Source organism: Lithobates pipiens, unplaced genomic scaffold (assembly GCF_037356315.1).
Source record: "Lithobates pipiens isolate NorthernLeopardFrog02 unplaced genomic scaffold, aLitPip1_a1.2 Scaffold_18, whole genome shotgun sequence".
In the NCBI taxonomy this organism is placed as follows: domain Eukaryota; kingdom Metazoa; phylum Chordata; class Amphibia; order Anura; family Ranidae; genus Lithobates; species Lithobates pipiens.
The window spans coordinates 491914688-491932042 of NW_027507758.1; the positions used below are offsets into that span (position 1 = coordinate 491914688).

General features: G+C 44.2%; 1 protein-coding gene across 1 annotated transcript in view; it reads right to left on the bottom strand.

Annotated features, from left to right (window-relative positions):
• Positions 1-17355, bottom strand: part of PAK2 (p21 (RAC1) activated kinase 2) — a 70237-nt gene that overhangs the window by 28097 nt on the left and 24785 nt on the right. The window contains exons 2-6 of the mRNA XM_077488595.1: positions 9031-9241; positions 6475-6569; positions 2832-2982; positions 1159-1193; positions 968-1066 (exon numbers count right to left, since the gene is read on the bottom strand). Of these exons, the coding sequence (XP_077344721.1) occupies positions 968-1066; positions 1159-1193; positions 2832-2982; positions 6475-6569; positions 9031-9226 (576 nt within the window). The 5' untranslated portion in view covers positions 9227-9241. The remainder of the gene's footprint in view (positions 1-967; positions 1067-1158; positions 1194-2831; positions 2983-6474; positions 6570-9030; positions 9242-17355) is intronic.

Here is a 17355-nt window from a genome sequence, read left to right on the forward strand (position 1 = left end):
AAAGTCCCTATCTCACATGAATACATACATAAGCACACACACTAGGGCTAATTTAAAAAGAAAACCTAGCACCATGCACAGAGAGGACATGCAAACTCCCTCCATGCAGGTGGTGTCCTGGCTGTGATTTGGACCAAGGTAGTGCATACAGTATGCCAACCTCTAAGCCACTGCGCTGCCTTTATAAAAAAATAAAAAATAAAAAAGAAGAAAAGGTTTGCACTTTAAATACATAGTCAAGCTGTAAACATTCAATTATTCTTAAGCTGCAAATGAGCTTTAAAACAAACCCTCACTGACCTCTGCAGCCGCAGACACAGTGGAGAAATATATCCTCAAAGTTTAGAACAGAAGCACTAAATTTACAGGTTTCCATGCCAGCCTTCTAGTGTAAACAGACTGCAGCTATTCTAGAGTTCATGTCAACAAATGCAAAGAGGCCCATAGTTGAATAGTTGATTACTAGAAGAGAATTGATAAGAGCTTACTAGCCACTGAGGATCAAACTCTTTATGGCTCAGTGTGACTTTAAAGTTGTGCGATTTCCAGTGCGACTTTCATGCGGCTCATTACACTTTATGGCACTCAAGTAGCAAGAAAGTCGGATCATAGTAATGCAGGATTTTATTTTTTTTGAAGAGGCTGCAAGTGTAGTTGCATAAATTGGAAGGAGTGCCATTGAAATAAATTGGTTTAGACTTGTTATGCAACTGTTGCATGACAAGTCGCACTAGTGTGAACTAAGCCTAAAAAGGACTAAAATAAATAAAAAATAAAAATAAAAAAAAGAAGGGGATGCCGAAACCTAATGCCACCAATTAAAATAAAATTATTATAACTATGAGGAGGATGTATACAAAAAGCAAGAAAAGTGGTAGTATGGTTTACAAATGGCTTACGGCTATTCTTTCTTGCACTGTAAACACAATTACTGAACAGAAAATGTCATGACTAAGAAGCCACTCACAGATTTTGTATGTTCAGGGCGAGGAGCAATAATTGGAGGTGGAGCCTCATCATCTTCTGTATCTGAATGCCGTGTGGGTTCAGTCCCTTTTGCATTTGGCTAAAGGAAACGGGTAAGGAATGTGGTTAGCAGTTCTACACATGAGAATGGGCATGTTTAACTAAAATGCATGACAATTAGGCAATACTCACAGCAGGTGATACCCCAGAGGGGAGGCCATCTGCATCTATAAAAGGGAAAAAAAAAAATTATATTAAAACAATGTAAGGTCAAATTAAGAATGGTTCCTCAAGAAAAGCTAAAATATTAAAAAAGACATTCATGCCAACAGTCAAATCAAGGCTAGAAAGCTCCAGGGACCATATTGTCCACTTTTTACAATCTCTGATTTTTGTCTGTGAAAATACAAACCCCGACTAAACTGAACTGGCTTCTGAATCATAACTATTTCTCCCCATCTTTGGAACTTTACCAAGGAAATCAAAACTAGTATGTGTAAAGAAAAACAAAGCTTTGGGTTAATGCAAAAATGTAGAATATTTAGCTTTCAATAAAATTAAGGCTTACTTTTTTATATTTGCTTCCTTTGTTTTAATTGGTCATTGGCTGACAATTCTGCTAGCATGTCATAAGTCACCTGAATTCTGACAGAAGCCAGCCCGATTTCACTTCCTGTCACCCAACCCCTAAGAGCTCATAAAAAGCGTGAAATAGCAGTGCTCCAGAATTCATATTCCCCTGCAGTGTTTAGTTACTGGACAATGTTATCCAGGGAACTGGAGGAAAACATATGAGATAGTTGACAGAAGTGACAAAGTGTGGGGGGGGAGGCAAGCAGAAATGTAATGCAGAAGTGAGAAAGCATGTCTCTTCTGCATTAAAAGTTTACGCACTTGCTTGTCCACTGAGCCGGGCACGCACCGCTCACTGTACAAACATGGCAATGCTGACCCCTACCTGAACTCCCACACAGTGACGTCATTCCCACCCAGTGTCCCATCATATACGGTCCCCCATCGGATAGTGTCCGCTGTGTACTGCGTAGCGCAGTACGGGTGGACTCTATATGATGGCCGGACTGAATATGCCAGAACACTGGCCAATGAAAGCACTTGCTGCGAGTAGCCGCGTGAGTCTGACGATTAGGAGACGCCTGGAAGATCGGGACAATCTCTGGCATCTGAACGTCTATGGTGGGATCTGTGATCCAACTCGTGCTGTTTGTCCTCCCCTAGCAGGAGGGTCACTGGGGATCTGGTAGGCCTCCATCTATTAGTGGTGTTTAGAGGTGACGGGTTCCATGTGGTCAAACACAATGGATTAAGCAATCAAGTTTCAGCTATTTTTATATACACATTGGAGAATATTGTTTTTGGAATATATATATTTTTTATAAACACTTGCTTTATTCCTACATGAACTTTATGTTTTTTTTTTAGTAATATATTTTTCTATTTAATATCTTTATCAATTTGGTATTGTACATATATGTCATTATATTTGTGCATTGATTGTCACATTTTTTGTTTAGCACTTTAATTATTGTAATTTCTTCAGTATTATTATGCATAGGTTAAGCGCTGCACTTTTTTCTTTTTTTCTATTGTTATTGTGCCCTGTATCAGGGTTATGGTGTTCAACTGCTGATTTTTTTTAGTTTTGCCAAGCGCAGATATTTTCCACCCATTTATTAATGAAAGCAGTTGGTAATCAAGATCAGTAAGCTGTCTGCCCAAAGAGGTGAGTAGGCTGGGCGGGGAGCTCTGGGACACTGCATCAGTATAGTATGAGTATAGTTTCGCTTTAAATGTCATTCTGCCTTTGGTTTGTACACCTTAACCAATATGGATACACAAGGCCTTACCTGGTGCTGAAAAGCTAAGGTATTTCTGTTTTGCAGTGTCCTTTGAGTCATAAAATTTAAGCACATCCAGCACAGCCTGTGGGTTCTTCTTCTGTTCTAGCTTTGTGATATTTGATGTTTGCAACAACCGTGCCCACTGTTCTGGCATTCCCTGTGAAATGGAATAAGACCGTGTCAACTTTATACTTGTGAGCTCATCCTATTGCACGTGTCCCACTAAAGTATTAAATTGACTAATCTGATATAAAACAGACCTTGCAACCCTAATATTTTAAATATAAAAAACACACACAAAAACAAACCTGCAACCTTTTCTGTGGATGATAAAAAAAAAAATAAAAAAAAAAAAAAAATAGGATTTTTGTACTCACCGTAAAATCCTTTTCTCTGTAATTCACCGACCAACACAGCTCCTCTCTGTAACTAAATGGGTTGTTAGCCCCCATCACTGGAGATACTAGGCAAGTTGTACAACACTTCAGAACTTTTAGTTCCACCCATGGGGTGGTCCCTAGGGCCCAACCCCGCAGCCTGCTCAGGCAGAACTCAGTACGTCAACAAGCAGTAAACGTAAAGAGAAAAAGGAGGGGCAGGTGCTGTGTCGGTCGGTGAATTACAGAGAAAAAAGGATTTTACGGGAGTACAAAAAACAAAAATTTTCTCTTATATTCACCGACCAACACAGCTCCTGTCTAAATAAATGGGACGTCCCCAAGCAACTACACGGCCGCCTGCAAAACTTTGCGGCCAAAACAGGCATCAGCCGAAGCACTAATGTCTACCTTGTAGAACTTGGTAAACGTATGTACAGACGACCAGGTCGCCGCCTTACACACCTGAGCGATCGACGCTTGGTGTCGGAAGGCCCAAGATGTTAAAATTGCCCTTGTAGAGTGGGCTGTGACCGGTAAAGGGGGGCACCTGCCCCTTTAAGGTGTAGGCTTGTACTACAATCGGTCTGATCCATCTGGAAATGGTGGCCGACGAGACCGCCATACCCTTCTTTGGAGCAGCCACCGAAACAAACAGTGAGTCTGACTTCCGAAAGGGAGTCGTGGCAGACAAATACACCTTCAGAACCCTAACCACATCGAGAGCGTGAAGGGCCACCTCTTTGGGGTGCTTCGGCTTAGGACACAACGATGGTAATACAATGTCCTCATTGATATGAAAAGCCGAGACCACCTTCGATAGAAAGGACAGTTGCCCACGCAACACCACCTTATCCCTGTGGATGACCAGATAAGGCGACTTCCAGGACAAGGCTGCCAATTTCTAAACCTTCCTGGCCGATGTGATGGCCACTGGAAAGACCACTTTCTGAGAAAGAGTCAACAAGGGAATATCCCTGATATTTTCAAACGGTGGCTTTTGAAGCGCCAACACCAGGTTCAAATCCCATGGGGGCAACGGAGGGCGCACCGGTGGGACAACATGTCGTACCCCTTGGACGAAGGTACTCACTAAGGAGTGTGATGCCAGGGGTCGTTGAAAAAGGACAGCCAAGGCTGAGATTTTCCCCTTGATGGTGCTCAATGCCAATCTCTGCTCTACTCTCTAGATCCGTCAGGGCTTTCTTCGATGCCTGTTCAGCGGACCAGCATTTGAGCCAAATCAGGCACCTCAGCAGACACTGAAGCCCTGGATAACAGAGGGAGAGTATCCAGGGCCGCATCACAGACGTACTTAAGGCCTTGCACTTGTTGGTCTGCTAGTTCCACGTAGACAGGGGAGGCCTGTTGCTCTCCCAATTCGCGGTGCAACGCTTTTGCCCACTCAGTCAGTGTCTGCGACACCAGTGCGGATGGCAGTATAGCCCACACGTCTTACCCCACAACCGTAAACAAGGAACGAGCCACCGCCTCGGCCATCCTGTCCGTGGGATCCTTGAATGCAGGAGTCCCCTCAAACGGGATTGTGGTTACTTTGTTTAACCTGGATACTGGGGAGTCCACGGCCAGAGGAGCCTTTTGAGAAGACTTTCCTCAAAGGGGTAACACACTTCCATGGTCCATTGCGGGCGACCCCATTCCTTGTAAATGAACTTGTCAAAATAAGTCAGATAGGGGAACACCTTAGGTGAATGTGTTGGCTTGCGGGACCCAAAAGGGACACCAGCAGATGGATTGGGGGGGGGGGCAGGGGCTGCTTTTTAGCACCTTTCTTCCCATGTACCGCCTCTATCTTGGCAACGAATGAATTGAGGACCGCCGTAAGGGTATCTATAGGGACTGCTTAGTCCGCAGGTGACCCGGTTGCAATTGCCAGGACAGTGACAGTCCCACCCTCCTGCTGCCGCTGGCTGAGAGGCTCTAACCAGCTGGACTCACCGCCCTGGGCTGCTCCGCGTCGAACGATCGATGGGCGATCAAACACACATGTTCAGAACACAGGATAACCTTTCCAGAGCCATGTGATGACCAAACAGGAAGTAGAGGGTCCAGGGGCAGCTGCTAGAGCACAAAAATGTGGTCTGGCTACAAGAAAATGGCCAAATGAAGCCAGTCTAACTCTTGCCAATACTTAAAATGGCCGCCGAACAGCGCTATGAGGGACGAGAGAGAACATGTGGCAGGCACAGCGCTGCACCAACACAGGGGCATGACTACACAGGCATCCAGCGGGACCAAGCTTCAGGGCCCAGGCATCCAGCACACCTAAAACCCCCAGGTGATTGCCCAGACACACACACACACACACAGCTCAGCACATGTACAGCCCCCCCCCCCCCCCCCCCGTGAGGGGGGGGGGGGGGGAGGAGGGAGTTAGGGACAGGGGAATGAAAAGAGGGGGGTGAGGGGGGACCCCCGAATCGACCTCCCAGGGAATGCCTAGCTGCCCCAGGGAGAGCTGTCCTTACCAGTCCTGAAGCTGGGAGACATTCCACGGCAGTGAACTCTTGATCAGTACAGGAAAGACTACTGGCCTCGGCATACTGTGGCGCAGACATCAGTAGCCCAGTCATATGTACGCCCCGGAGCATAAAGCTCACGGCCACCTCTGGAGCCGAGGTATGTCTTGGCCTGCCGAGCCTTAGCTGCGACCTGCACGCACTCGCTGGCCGGACTGGGGAGACTACAAGGATAAGTGAACCAGCCTGTCACCCAGCCGGCTGTTGATAGATCACAGGATCATTCATCTTGTGCAAAAAGCCAAGCATCTATCTATATATATATAAAAAAAAACACCCCAACACAACACAGACCTATGGGCCCGCAGGGTTCCTAGGTCTTATCTCCTCACTAAGCAGGCTGTGGGGTTGTGCCCTAGGGACCGACCCATGGGCAGAACTAAAAGTTGTGAAATGTTGTATTACAACTTGCCTAGTATCTCCAGTGATAGGGCTAACAACCCATTTAGTTACAGAGATGAGATGTGTCGGTCGGTGAATGTAAGAGAAACAAACACTGCTTATGGTGTTCACATGAGTAAAACCATTATGTGCCAGAACTAAAAAATAATAATGGAATGCGTTTGGCCAATCCTCATCCTTTGGACAAATAAGGAATAGGAGCGCTTACTGCTAGGGCATCATTTTAAATAAATTAAGTATGCAGACCATTTTATACAAGTTGTGCCTCAACCTTACTTCAGGTGTTACGGTGGTGAAATGTACACTTCAGCTCTGGGATTCCATACTTACAGTGAATTCCCCAGTCACAGCATCGAAACCCACATGTATGGTGTGTTCAAAGTCAGAGGGCGGAGAGATCTCAGGACGCTCTTTCTTTTTGCCCACTGTTGAGAGAAAAAGCAGGAAAGTGAAGGGAATCCTTATTGCTATCCAAGCAATATAAATATGTAGACAATGTTGTGACTGAATTAGTTCTGATGTTTATGTAATCTCTTAAGACAAATAGTGGACAGCATTTCAATGAAAAGCATACAGGTGTCACCCAAATGTGAGCATCCCACACAGTTTAGTTCCATAAATAGCAAATCCACAAAATTGATTAGTAAATAAAATTATTTGTACATATAGTGTATATATTGCATTTTGGTCTATCTGGGCCAAAAAAACAAAACAAAAACCCCACACACATTTTATAGCGTTTACATTTTTACCAACAGTAGTAGTACGATACACCTGTACAGAGATAGCATGAAGCTATAGCATGAAGGTCCTACTGATTGAATATAAATAGGATGGATTATTTTAAACCATTAACACTATTTAAATCCAGGCTTCCTGTCAATTTATATAACCTGCACAAACTATTTCTATTGTGAAGTTATTTGGTGGATGTGAGTGATAGATCAGCAGTAACATCAGGTACAAAATAGTATACACAATACTGTGTTCCTGCAGCAGTATGAGTGACTACCTGTTTGTTTACAGAACAAAATTGAGTTGGGCTGAGTGCTACTCAGTTTTCCGGAGGAAGCGCTGTAGTTTTTATCAATGAATAGGCTCCCTCCGATTGGCCTGAGTGGAGAGACGGGGAGATGACATCGCTGTCTCCACCTCGGGCAATCAGATTAAGTTTATGCACCTGCAGGACCGATTTAGTCTGGGTAGTTGTCAGAGGGAACACGGGAACCTCCAGGTAGCTCACTATTGTCTATTAGGACACAACAGCTGCACAGACAGCCTGTCCAACTGTGCTGCTTGGAAGCTAAAAGCACCACTAAAATGACAGTAAAGTGCCGCTAGTAATAGTGGTGCTTTACCACCGAAGTGTGTGCCCCCCCCCCAGTGTGAAAGTGCCCTAACATTATGATTCTATTACAGAGCACAGTCAAGCATGAAATGAAAGAATGTTACCCTAACATTTCATATTCCTGATATGTGCCTGCTGTACCTTGTACGAGAAAGTATCCTATTCTCTTTGGTGTGAAATACCTGGTGTTCCTGCCAGTCTCTCTGCTTTCCTATTATAAACCTGTGACTAGTCATGAGAGCACAGGGTGGTCAATTCTCCAGCTAGGCTGAGAACACCACCTGCTCTCCAATAATCAGACCTGTCCTTACAATCCCCCCCCTCTTTTGTATAGCCTTTTACTGGGAAGATCAGTGTTCTGCGCATAGGCGGGCACACCCTAAGGCTTTTTTGTTGGCAGGATCTCCAAAAAAAAAACCTCTGGATTAAAGATATTTGGTTATCTTAATCTAAATACATCTCACATGTGTACTCTCCCTGGAATCCGGGTTTACTTTGTGTATTTCTTTCAGGTGTGTGGAGTAAAAGTGTGAACCGAGTCTGTGCAAAGCTTCATGTAATAAAGACCGATCATTGTTGCCCTCTCTCTTGCTGTGCAGGGTAACTGGACTTGTAACTGGACTTGTCTCCACCTGGAACTGGCCGTTTTCAGCGGTGTGGGCCCCTCCCACAGCTCTGCTCTCTAACCATGTACAGGACCAGGATGATGTCACTACTTTTGTGTAAAGTAATATCTGAGTATGCAAGGGCATTTTGTGCATGCAAAGTGAATTTATAGCCTTTGTGGACATTGAGGAATGTAATTAACTACTTCAATACCTGGCACTTTCGCCCATTCCTGCCCAGGACAATTTCCAGCTTTCAGTGATATCGCAATTTGAATGACAATTGCGCGGTCATGCAACACTGTACCCAAACTAAACTTATAATTTTCTTCCCACAAATAGAGCTTTCTTTTGTTGGTATTTGATCCCTACTGGGGTTTTTATTTTTTGTTTTCTCCTTCACTGACGGGCACTGATGAGGCAGCACTGATGAGGTTCTGACAGGTGTTACTGTAGGGCACTGATTGGCAATGTGATGGACACTGACTGGCACTTTAATGGGCACTGAGGCAATCCTGATGGCGCACTGACTGGCAGCTGATTGGCACCTTTTTTGGCAACTGAGGTGGCACATCTGATTATCAGCACGGACCCCTCCTCTGACAGGGAGAGCCGCCGATTGGCTCTCCCTGTCAGCGCAAACTGAGGAATGCTGTAACAGGCACTTCCTGGTTCATGCAATGATCAGCTGTGATCATTGGTCAGTTGATCACGTTGTAATAAGCCCGTCAGAGGCTTCTTACCATGATCAAAGAATAGCCGCACGCCGGTATTTTGTCCTGCTGGACATAATATGACGTCCAGTCAGGATAACAGAACCACATCCTGCTATAGGCGGGAAGTGGTTAAACAAACGTTTTTTTTGCAGGGAGTTGAGCTTTACCATTAAACTTTCCATTCCATTGCTTTCAAGTACACACAGTACTAACTTACCTTTTTCATTACTAGAAAAGATGGATATTATTTTATTTCTTGAAGATTTTCTTTCCTCCGGGATCAGTGGAAGGGGTTTAAGGCTGTGATTGCTTGATAGGGGGTCCTTTAACCCAGATCCGAAGACTGTTGCGCTGCTTATCCGCACTGGAGGGGCTGGTGGCTTATCTTCGAGTTCTCCGTTGTCAGACATCATTGGTGCAGCTCAGTCCTATGGTTACAAGAGAAAGGGTCAATTGTCTAACAATCCTGAATGGGATTTGTTCACCTTCTCCCTCCCCACCCCCACATTTTATTAAATGGTAGACTTATTTAAAGTTAATTACCAACCCTGGACACAGTTAAGCAGTCAAATCTAAGTGCGGTAATTTCCATGTATACACAACTACCTATGAGCATACAGGCATAAACTGAACACTGCAAGTTTGAAGAGGATGAACATAAATTTTAGGTTTGCATAGTGAGGTCTATACAGAGCTCATCTAGATTTACTCAGGATCTGTCAGTCCCTATCATCAAGATCCCGCACATATAAAGAACAGTACAATTTTATGCCGTGTGCAAGAGACCTTGGAGAGAATATACACCTACAGTATATAAGGTTTAGCTCCTCTGTCTCCACCTAGGAAATTCTCTTTCTGAACAAATACCACTGCCTGCGCCACCAAAAACTATTCCAAAAAAGAAAAAATGGTACCCCAATGTCTCTGCAAAAGACATTGGTTTTTCTCCCAGGGGGAGACACAACATGACAGAACATATGTGAGAGCAGATCGGAAACTATAGAGGACCCAAAAGAGGGGACTACGCGTCAGTACACTGTCCAAAGAACCATATGCTATGCTGATTTAATACTTACCTGAGGTGAGAGGCTAAAGAGGACAGAGGTGATGTGGGAGCAAGAGTGTCACCTATATTATGAAAAATCCCCACTAAAAAGGGTGCAGGGAACCCCGCCTCCCCGCCGGGATGTTGGCGTTGTGGGACAATACCGGGGGACTTCATTCATATTTTTTGGACCTGCCCAGCCATTGTTGACTATTGGAAGGAGATACTAGGGGTCATTACACAGGTCACCTCCATATCGCTCCCACTCTCTATAGAAACTTGCATACTGGGCCTGCTAGATCAGCTAATTCCCACTGTGGTGCGGCGCACCCTAGCTGGGCTACTTCTCTTCTATGCCCGCAAGGCCATTGCGCTCAGCTGGCGTAAGCCCACTCCTCCCCCTCTCTCCCTGTGGAAAAAATTGGTGAACGACAGCCTGCCTCTCTACAGGGACTGCTATGTTAATAGAGGTTGCCCGCAAAAATATGACAAGGTCTGGTCCAGCTGGCTGGCGGATGCCTCCACGGCCTCAGACCCATAGCCTACTTAACGCATTTTCGTTTGTAAATGAATAGGAATATGCACTAGTGGAAATGTTGTATATCTGAGTAGCATGGTTTAGTCCTGAGTCATCCTACTGCACATGGAGTCGGCTCTTTGTGGCCGGTGAGATGCCTTGAATTCTCCGACATGTTTTTTTATGTAATGCACTGTCTTATATTGCAACTCTCTACACGCCACGCCTGTAACACTAATCGTGACCAATGTATGTGTTTTTGTTTTTGTTTTTGTCTGTCTTGTTTTGCTTTTGGTTACTTGTTCACTGTCTGAAATTCCAATAAACAGATTTGCAAAAAAAAAAAAAAGGGTGCAGGGATATTGTGCACTACCGCACAAAAGGGACTTTTATAAAAAGGACTTGTAGTATCGATGGACATGCACCATTATATTGTTATGTAGATTTGTGTGTTAGGTATCCAGCCTTGAGACACAAGTTATTTATGCACTAGGATCACTTTTATTACATGTTTTGGATCGTTATTTATATTGCATGTTTATACGCCTATTTTCTATTGCTGCTGATTTAACAGAGTGTGAAGTGTGAGGCGATCGTTGGATGACTAGGGGCATCACAGAGTGATTGATTTTAGCCTTGGTTACACCCAGTAATGTTCAATTGATTTATACACTGAAGTCACTTTATATATTTATTTTGACAGGTGCCGATGTGATGCGTTCTCTGAGCGTTTAATGCATTGCAATGGGGTGGTGCGTTCTTGATGCGGTTTGCCAAATATGCACAAAGCAGGATTTTTAATACCGCTTCAAAAATAAACAAAAAAGTACCAATATTGACCGACAGATTCAGAGTCATTTAAAATTCATGATATTAAAATGAAAAAGTTATATAATACAATCATTTATAAAAATATATATTGCTGGTACGATGCGGGTCTCCACTAGATCTGCCAGTGTATCCAAGCGCACGTACGGGCAAGCAGATACAATCTGACAGGAAGAGGGGATGAACTACTACAGCGCTCCACAGGGCCGTGGTAGTTCATTGAAAACTACAAGCCAACAACTGCAAAGGCTGCTGGACCTTGCAGTTTTCCATTCAGGGTACTGAATGAGTACAGATGGAGCTTTACTCGACCCCCTTTTTTTTTTTTTATAAAATTGTGACAGTTTCTTGGCTTTCTGGTTTTAACCCCCCCCCCCCATAACAAAAAAATAAAAGCCATTTTGCAAACTGATTTGCAAAGTCTAATTTCATAATGGAATGAACTTATAAAGACTCAGTTTCCAGTATTGGTAAGTGAACTAATTGGAATGACATATGAGCATAATGTACAAAAGAAAGCATTACACACAGGAGTATAACATTGCTTGGTAAAGCCCCTTTGGTGTAGCTTTACTGGAAAAACTAAACATCGATCACCGGAGTCTATTGTGGAGTTTTGTGTCTGAACAGGAAATGCATAAATGCCACAATACATTCACTCTTGCACTCTGAAATCCAAACACAGCAAAAAGAAAAACATCAATTAAAACGCAAGCTCATTTTTATTTTGCCTATACATGAAAATGTATTGTCAAAATTTAGCAGTGTTAGGCCTAATTCACATTGTCACTACTGCGTTTAGCTTTTCTAAAATACAGAAGTTGTCTGGAAGCAACAAAAAAAAAAAAAAAAACGTATGCCTCCCAGAACACTCTTTCCTGCATTTAGACGTTTCTGCCTTACAGCATGTTTAGCTGCGTTCACATGCGTTCTGTGTCTAATCGGTTCCTGGACTCACCAAGTTCTATTTTCTCCTTTTGCTTTGGATGGATAAGAAAGGATTAGGATCCCGGTCAGGTTGTTACTACTCCAAGGCTCTATTCACTTCCTGTTAGGGGGACACCAATATATCGGAGGCTGAAAATAAGAGTCATCAGCGTTTTGCCGATATGCCGCTCGTGTCAGCTCCCGTGCGCAGCGAGACCCAGAAGTAACTCCGGGATACATGGGAGTGGCGAAGATGAATACGGAGGACTGCTTTGGGGGCTTCGTTCTCAGGCAAGTTATTCATAATGAGCTAGTATGCTATACATACTAGCTCATTATGCCTTTGCCTTGCAGGTTGCATTTTTTTTTTAATAACCTTTACTTCCTCTTTAAGATAACCCTCATGTTCCTATTTGACTTCGGAACTGCCACCATTTAAAGAGGAAGTAAATCCTGATGGGTTTACTTCCTCTTTCATTCCCTGCAAAGGCAAAGCAAAATGGACTACTATGCATCGCATAGTAGCCCATTATGTGTCACTTACCTGACACAGGAGCCAGCGAAGTCACCGCTGTCCCCTGTAGCCCGGCGCATCCATCTTCTCGGTGGGTCTCGCAGCTCCGTAGCTGTCATTCGGCGAAGCCGCGATGACGTCACTCCCGTCATCTTCGTCATTAACGATGCCGCGCTCAATGCGCCGCTGTCTACGGTGCATGCGCCGTAGACAGCAGTGCCTGTCTTCGGGCAAATATCTCCTAAACCGCATAGGTTTAGGAGATATTTCTTGGACCTACAGGTAAGCCTTAATCTAGGCTTACCTGTAGGTCAAAGTGGTTTGTAAGGGTTTACAACCACTTTAATTTAATTACAGAGCAAATGTAAGGCAAAGACTGACAACTCTCTGACAGACCCCCACCCAAGAGGTGCCCTTAACCTAGCAGGTTTCTGATGGCAAAAGATGGAATAAACCAGCTCAGAGACTGCCAAGTTTTACTGGCCTGAGATGCTCTCAAAAAACCCCAGCAGCCTCAGATACTTCCCTCACCCTGGTGGGAAATAGCTTACAGCATCTGGTATCCCCGGGAAGTTTTCCATCTGTATACTAACCAGGCTTGATCCTGCTTAGGCTTCAATTAACCAAGATCAGGCATGAACAAGATGATGCGGCCGTAGGGTGATGAAAAATTAATGCACCAGGACACACTGCAATGCCAAACACCACAGTGGTTCAAATGAAACCACTGTACATCAGGGGAGGGGGATACCTGCCAGATCACTGAACCTGAGAGCGGTGCTCCTGCTTCCCCCGGCTGCCTCTCTCTTTTTTTGGGACCATTTTACTGGTACAGCAGGCATCCCAATAAACAGTCCTATCTTTAGGCTGCTGTGTTTCCAGAGGCCAACTGAACCTGTTGCCAAATGGCATGGCCGCCCTTCCACTTCCTGCCTATATAAAAATAGGCCATACTGAGCGAGCCTGCGCCCTCTAGTGGCTGGAAGATAAACCGCAGTCCACATGAGCAAGAGTACATAACATGATTAAATGGCACACTGCTCCCAGTGGCCACCAGGAGAACAGTCATATTTCTCACTTTTTTTTTTTTTTTAAAGAGAAACTGCAAACAAATGAAAACTTACCATTCCTGCTGCAGGACTCTGAACATAACAGGAGTCCAATCTTTACCCATCGCAGCGAGCTGTGTCATAAAAGACCTTCAGAGACTGGGTCCCTCTCAATCTGGGGTCCACTCCCCTGGACATGTATAGCACCCTGCAGGAAAGGACCTTTGTCAGAACAAACACTGCACAGGTTTCCATTACGCAGGGTCCAGCGCTGTAAGGCTGCATTACAGGCAAAACCTCAAGAAATCTTCTCTCCTTCCCATGAGGCTCAGGTACCATCCATTTTAGCCTTCATGCCATCCAAATGGATCCGATCATAATGCCCTTTACTGGGACATTATTAAGTTTTAAAGAGCTTCAAACAGCCATGACCATCACCCCCAAGACGATGGCGAAAAAAAAACAAAAAAACAGAGGTACTTCCTGTATGGGAGAGGGGATATATGGGAGGGGGGGGGGGCTTTCTATTGTTTCTCAGTGTCCAATCACCTAAAGGTAGCGTATAACCCAGTTATGGTGTGCTGTGTCCCGTGATGTATGATAAAGAAATAAGCTGACAGAACTAGGATTACAAGGTCAGTACAAAAAAGGTAGGCAGACAGCATAACTACCACCAATAAGACCCAACCTGACTATGAATGTACAGTAGCGCAAAAAGGTACTTCAGGTACGTGGGATCTGCACGTCATGTATGATCAGACCCATCCGGAACCTGGTGGTCAGAGCACTCTGTATAAGCTAGGAAAAAGAGCCTACAAAAAGGCCCCCATAATTGCCTTCACTACCTAGAACATGATTTATAACAGCATTCTTCCGCTTCCCTAGATGAAATGTGGAGTCAGACCTCTTTTCCATCCCTTTGAACAAAATGTAAATCCTTCGTAAATGAAAATTTCCCAACTGCAAACAAAAGATTTAAAAGTTACGCTTCTTGAAATCTCTGGGTACCTAGCTGTAAGAAATCTAAGTCATTGCATAGTTTGTGCAGAGAAAGCTTGTTCTGGGACTTGCCGTTTCACCAAAACAAGAAGTTTCATAATATCCCAACATCCGATTGGAACAGAGAATGTTTCACGGTCAAAGAATGTTTTATGCGACTGCCTGAAATCAGATATGCAAGTCATGTACAGTACTTGTTCTGCTCACACACCTGTAAATTCCTGCTTGCTTCCTACACCCTGTTTGCTGGCCACAGAGGAAGTAAACACGAGTAAGTGAAAAGTCCAGCCATATAAATTGGAATAAAGATGGAGTTTACCTCATCTTCTAATGTGGTTTTGAACACCTTAAAGCAGACCTCCACTCCTTTATCCAATACTGCTCTGTTCCCTTTTATAACATTTGCAAATATAATTACACATACATACACATATATATATATACATACACACACACACACACACACACACACACACACACCCCCCTTACATTTTTGTTTCGTTAAAAAATGCATTATTTCCAAAATAATTAAGGTTGAATCTGTCATTGAAGGCTTATGGTGTCTATCAGACGTTTTAAGAAGATTCGAGGGAGCATCTAAACTGTATGACGCCGCAATCGTACATTTCCGGTCGAATGTTCTGCCTACAAGCTATAGTAGAATTCTAATGTCATCCAAAGTCGGACTTGACATGCCTTTTACACACAGCCATTGTTGTCTAAACCACTGGCAACAAAAGTTTCTACGTCCATAAGTGAAAATGTCCAAATTGGGCCCAATTGGCCATTTTCCCTCCCCAGTGTCATGTGATTCAGTGTTACAAGGTCTCAAGTGTAAATGGGGAGCAGGTGTGAAATGTTGTGTTATCGTTCTCACTCTGTCATACTGGTCACTGAAAGTTCAACATGGCAACTCATGGCAAAGAACTGAGGATCTGGATAAAAGAATTTTTCCTCTACATAAAGATGGTCTAGGATATAAGAAGATTGCCAAAACCCCGAAAATGAGCTGCAGCACGGTGGCCAAGACCACACAGTGGTTTAACAGGACAGGTTTTACTCAGAACAGGCCTCGCCGTGGTCGACCAAAGAAGTTGAGTGCATGTGCTAAGCGTCATATCCAGAGGTTATCATTGGAAAATAGACGTTTGAGTGCTGCCAGCATTGCTGCAGAGGTTGAAGTGGTGGGAAGTCAGCCTGTCAGTGCTCAGACCATATGCCACACACTGCATCAAATTGGTCTGCAGGGCTGTCATCCCAGAAGGAAGTCTCTTCTGAAGATGATGCACAAGAAAACCTGCAAACAGTTTGCTGAACACAAGCAGATTAAGGACATGGATTACTTGAACCATGTCCTGTGGTCTGAGGAGACCAAGATAAATGTATTTGGTTCAGATGGTGTCAAGCGTGTGTGGCGGAAACCAGGTGAGGCGTACAAAGACAAGTCTCTCTTGCCTACAGTCAAGCATGGTGGTGGGAGTGTCATGGTCTGGGGCTGCATGAGTGCTGCCAACACTGGGGAGCTACAGTCATTGAGGGAACCATGAATGTCAATATGTACTGTGACATACTGAAGCCGAGCATGATTCCCTCTTTTTGGAGACTGGGCCGCAGGGCAGTATTCCAACATGATGACTTCAAAACACACCTCCAAGATGACCACTGCCTTTGCTAAAGAAGCTGAGGGTAAAGGTGATGGACTGGCTAAGCGTGTCTCCAGACCTAAACCTTATTGAGCATCTGTGGGGCATCCTCAAATGGAAGGTGGAGGAGCGCAAGGTCTCTAACATCCACCAGCTCTGTGGTGTCATCATGGAGGAGTGGAAGAGGACTGCAGTGGCAACCTGTGAAGATCTGGTGAACTCCATGCCCAAGAGGGTTAAGGCAGTGCTGGAAAATAATGGTGGCCACACAAAATATTGACACTTTGGGCCTAATTTGGACAGTTTCACTTAGGGGTGTACTCACTTTTGTTGCCAGCAGTTTAGACATTAATGGCTGTGTGTTTCCTACTAAAAACTGACCACACTGATCAGTTCTCTAGCTATGCTGGGAATTCAGCCTGCTCTTCTCCAATGATCACGTGTCCTGACATCCCCCTCCCCAAGCACAGCCTTTCACTGAGAAGATCAGTGCCCTGTTGCTTCTCCTCCCCCCAGCACTTATGCAGCTGAGAACAGAGGGAATGTGATCACATCAAATAAAATACAGCTTTTGCTTGCACATGATTGGACGATAAAATCAGCGGAGATTCCTCTCATTTCAGATCTATGACGACTGCACTTCCAAGTGCACTTGTAGTGCAGCGTGGATTTGCCTTTAGTAAATCAACTCCTATGTGTCCATAAGAAATGTTGGTATCTGACATTAGGAGAACCTGCCCTACTCCAGCACACCCCAGGAGCTCCTAAACTTAAATTAGTTGTAAAGGCTGAAGGTTTTTTCCCTTAATGCATTCTATGCATGAAAGTAAAAAGCCTTCTGTGTGCTGCTCCCCTCAGAGCTGGACATACATTATACACATTTCCTAATCAATTTGCCTTTAGATTTACCTTCAACTGTGTAGTGCAAGGGCCCAATTGCATATAAATTTAAAGTGTTTAGGTTTGACCTCATATTATATGGTTTTGGTAAATCTAAAGGAAATTGTACAAGAAATGTGT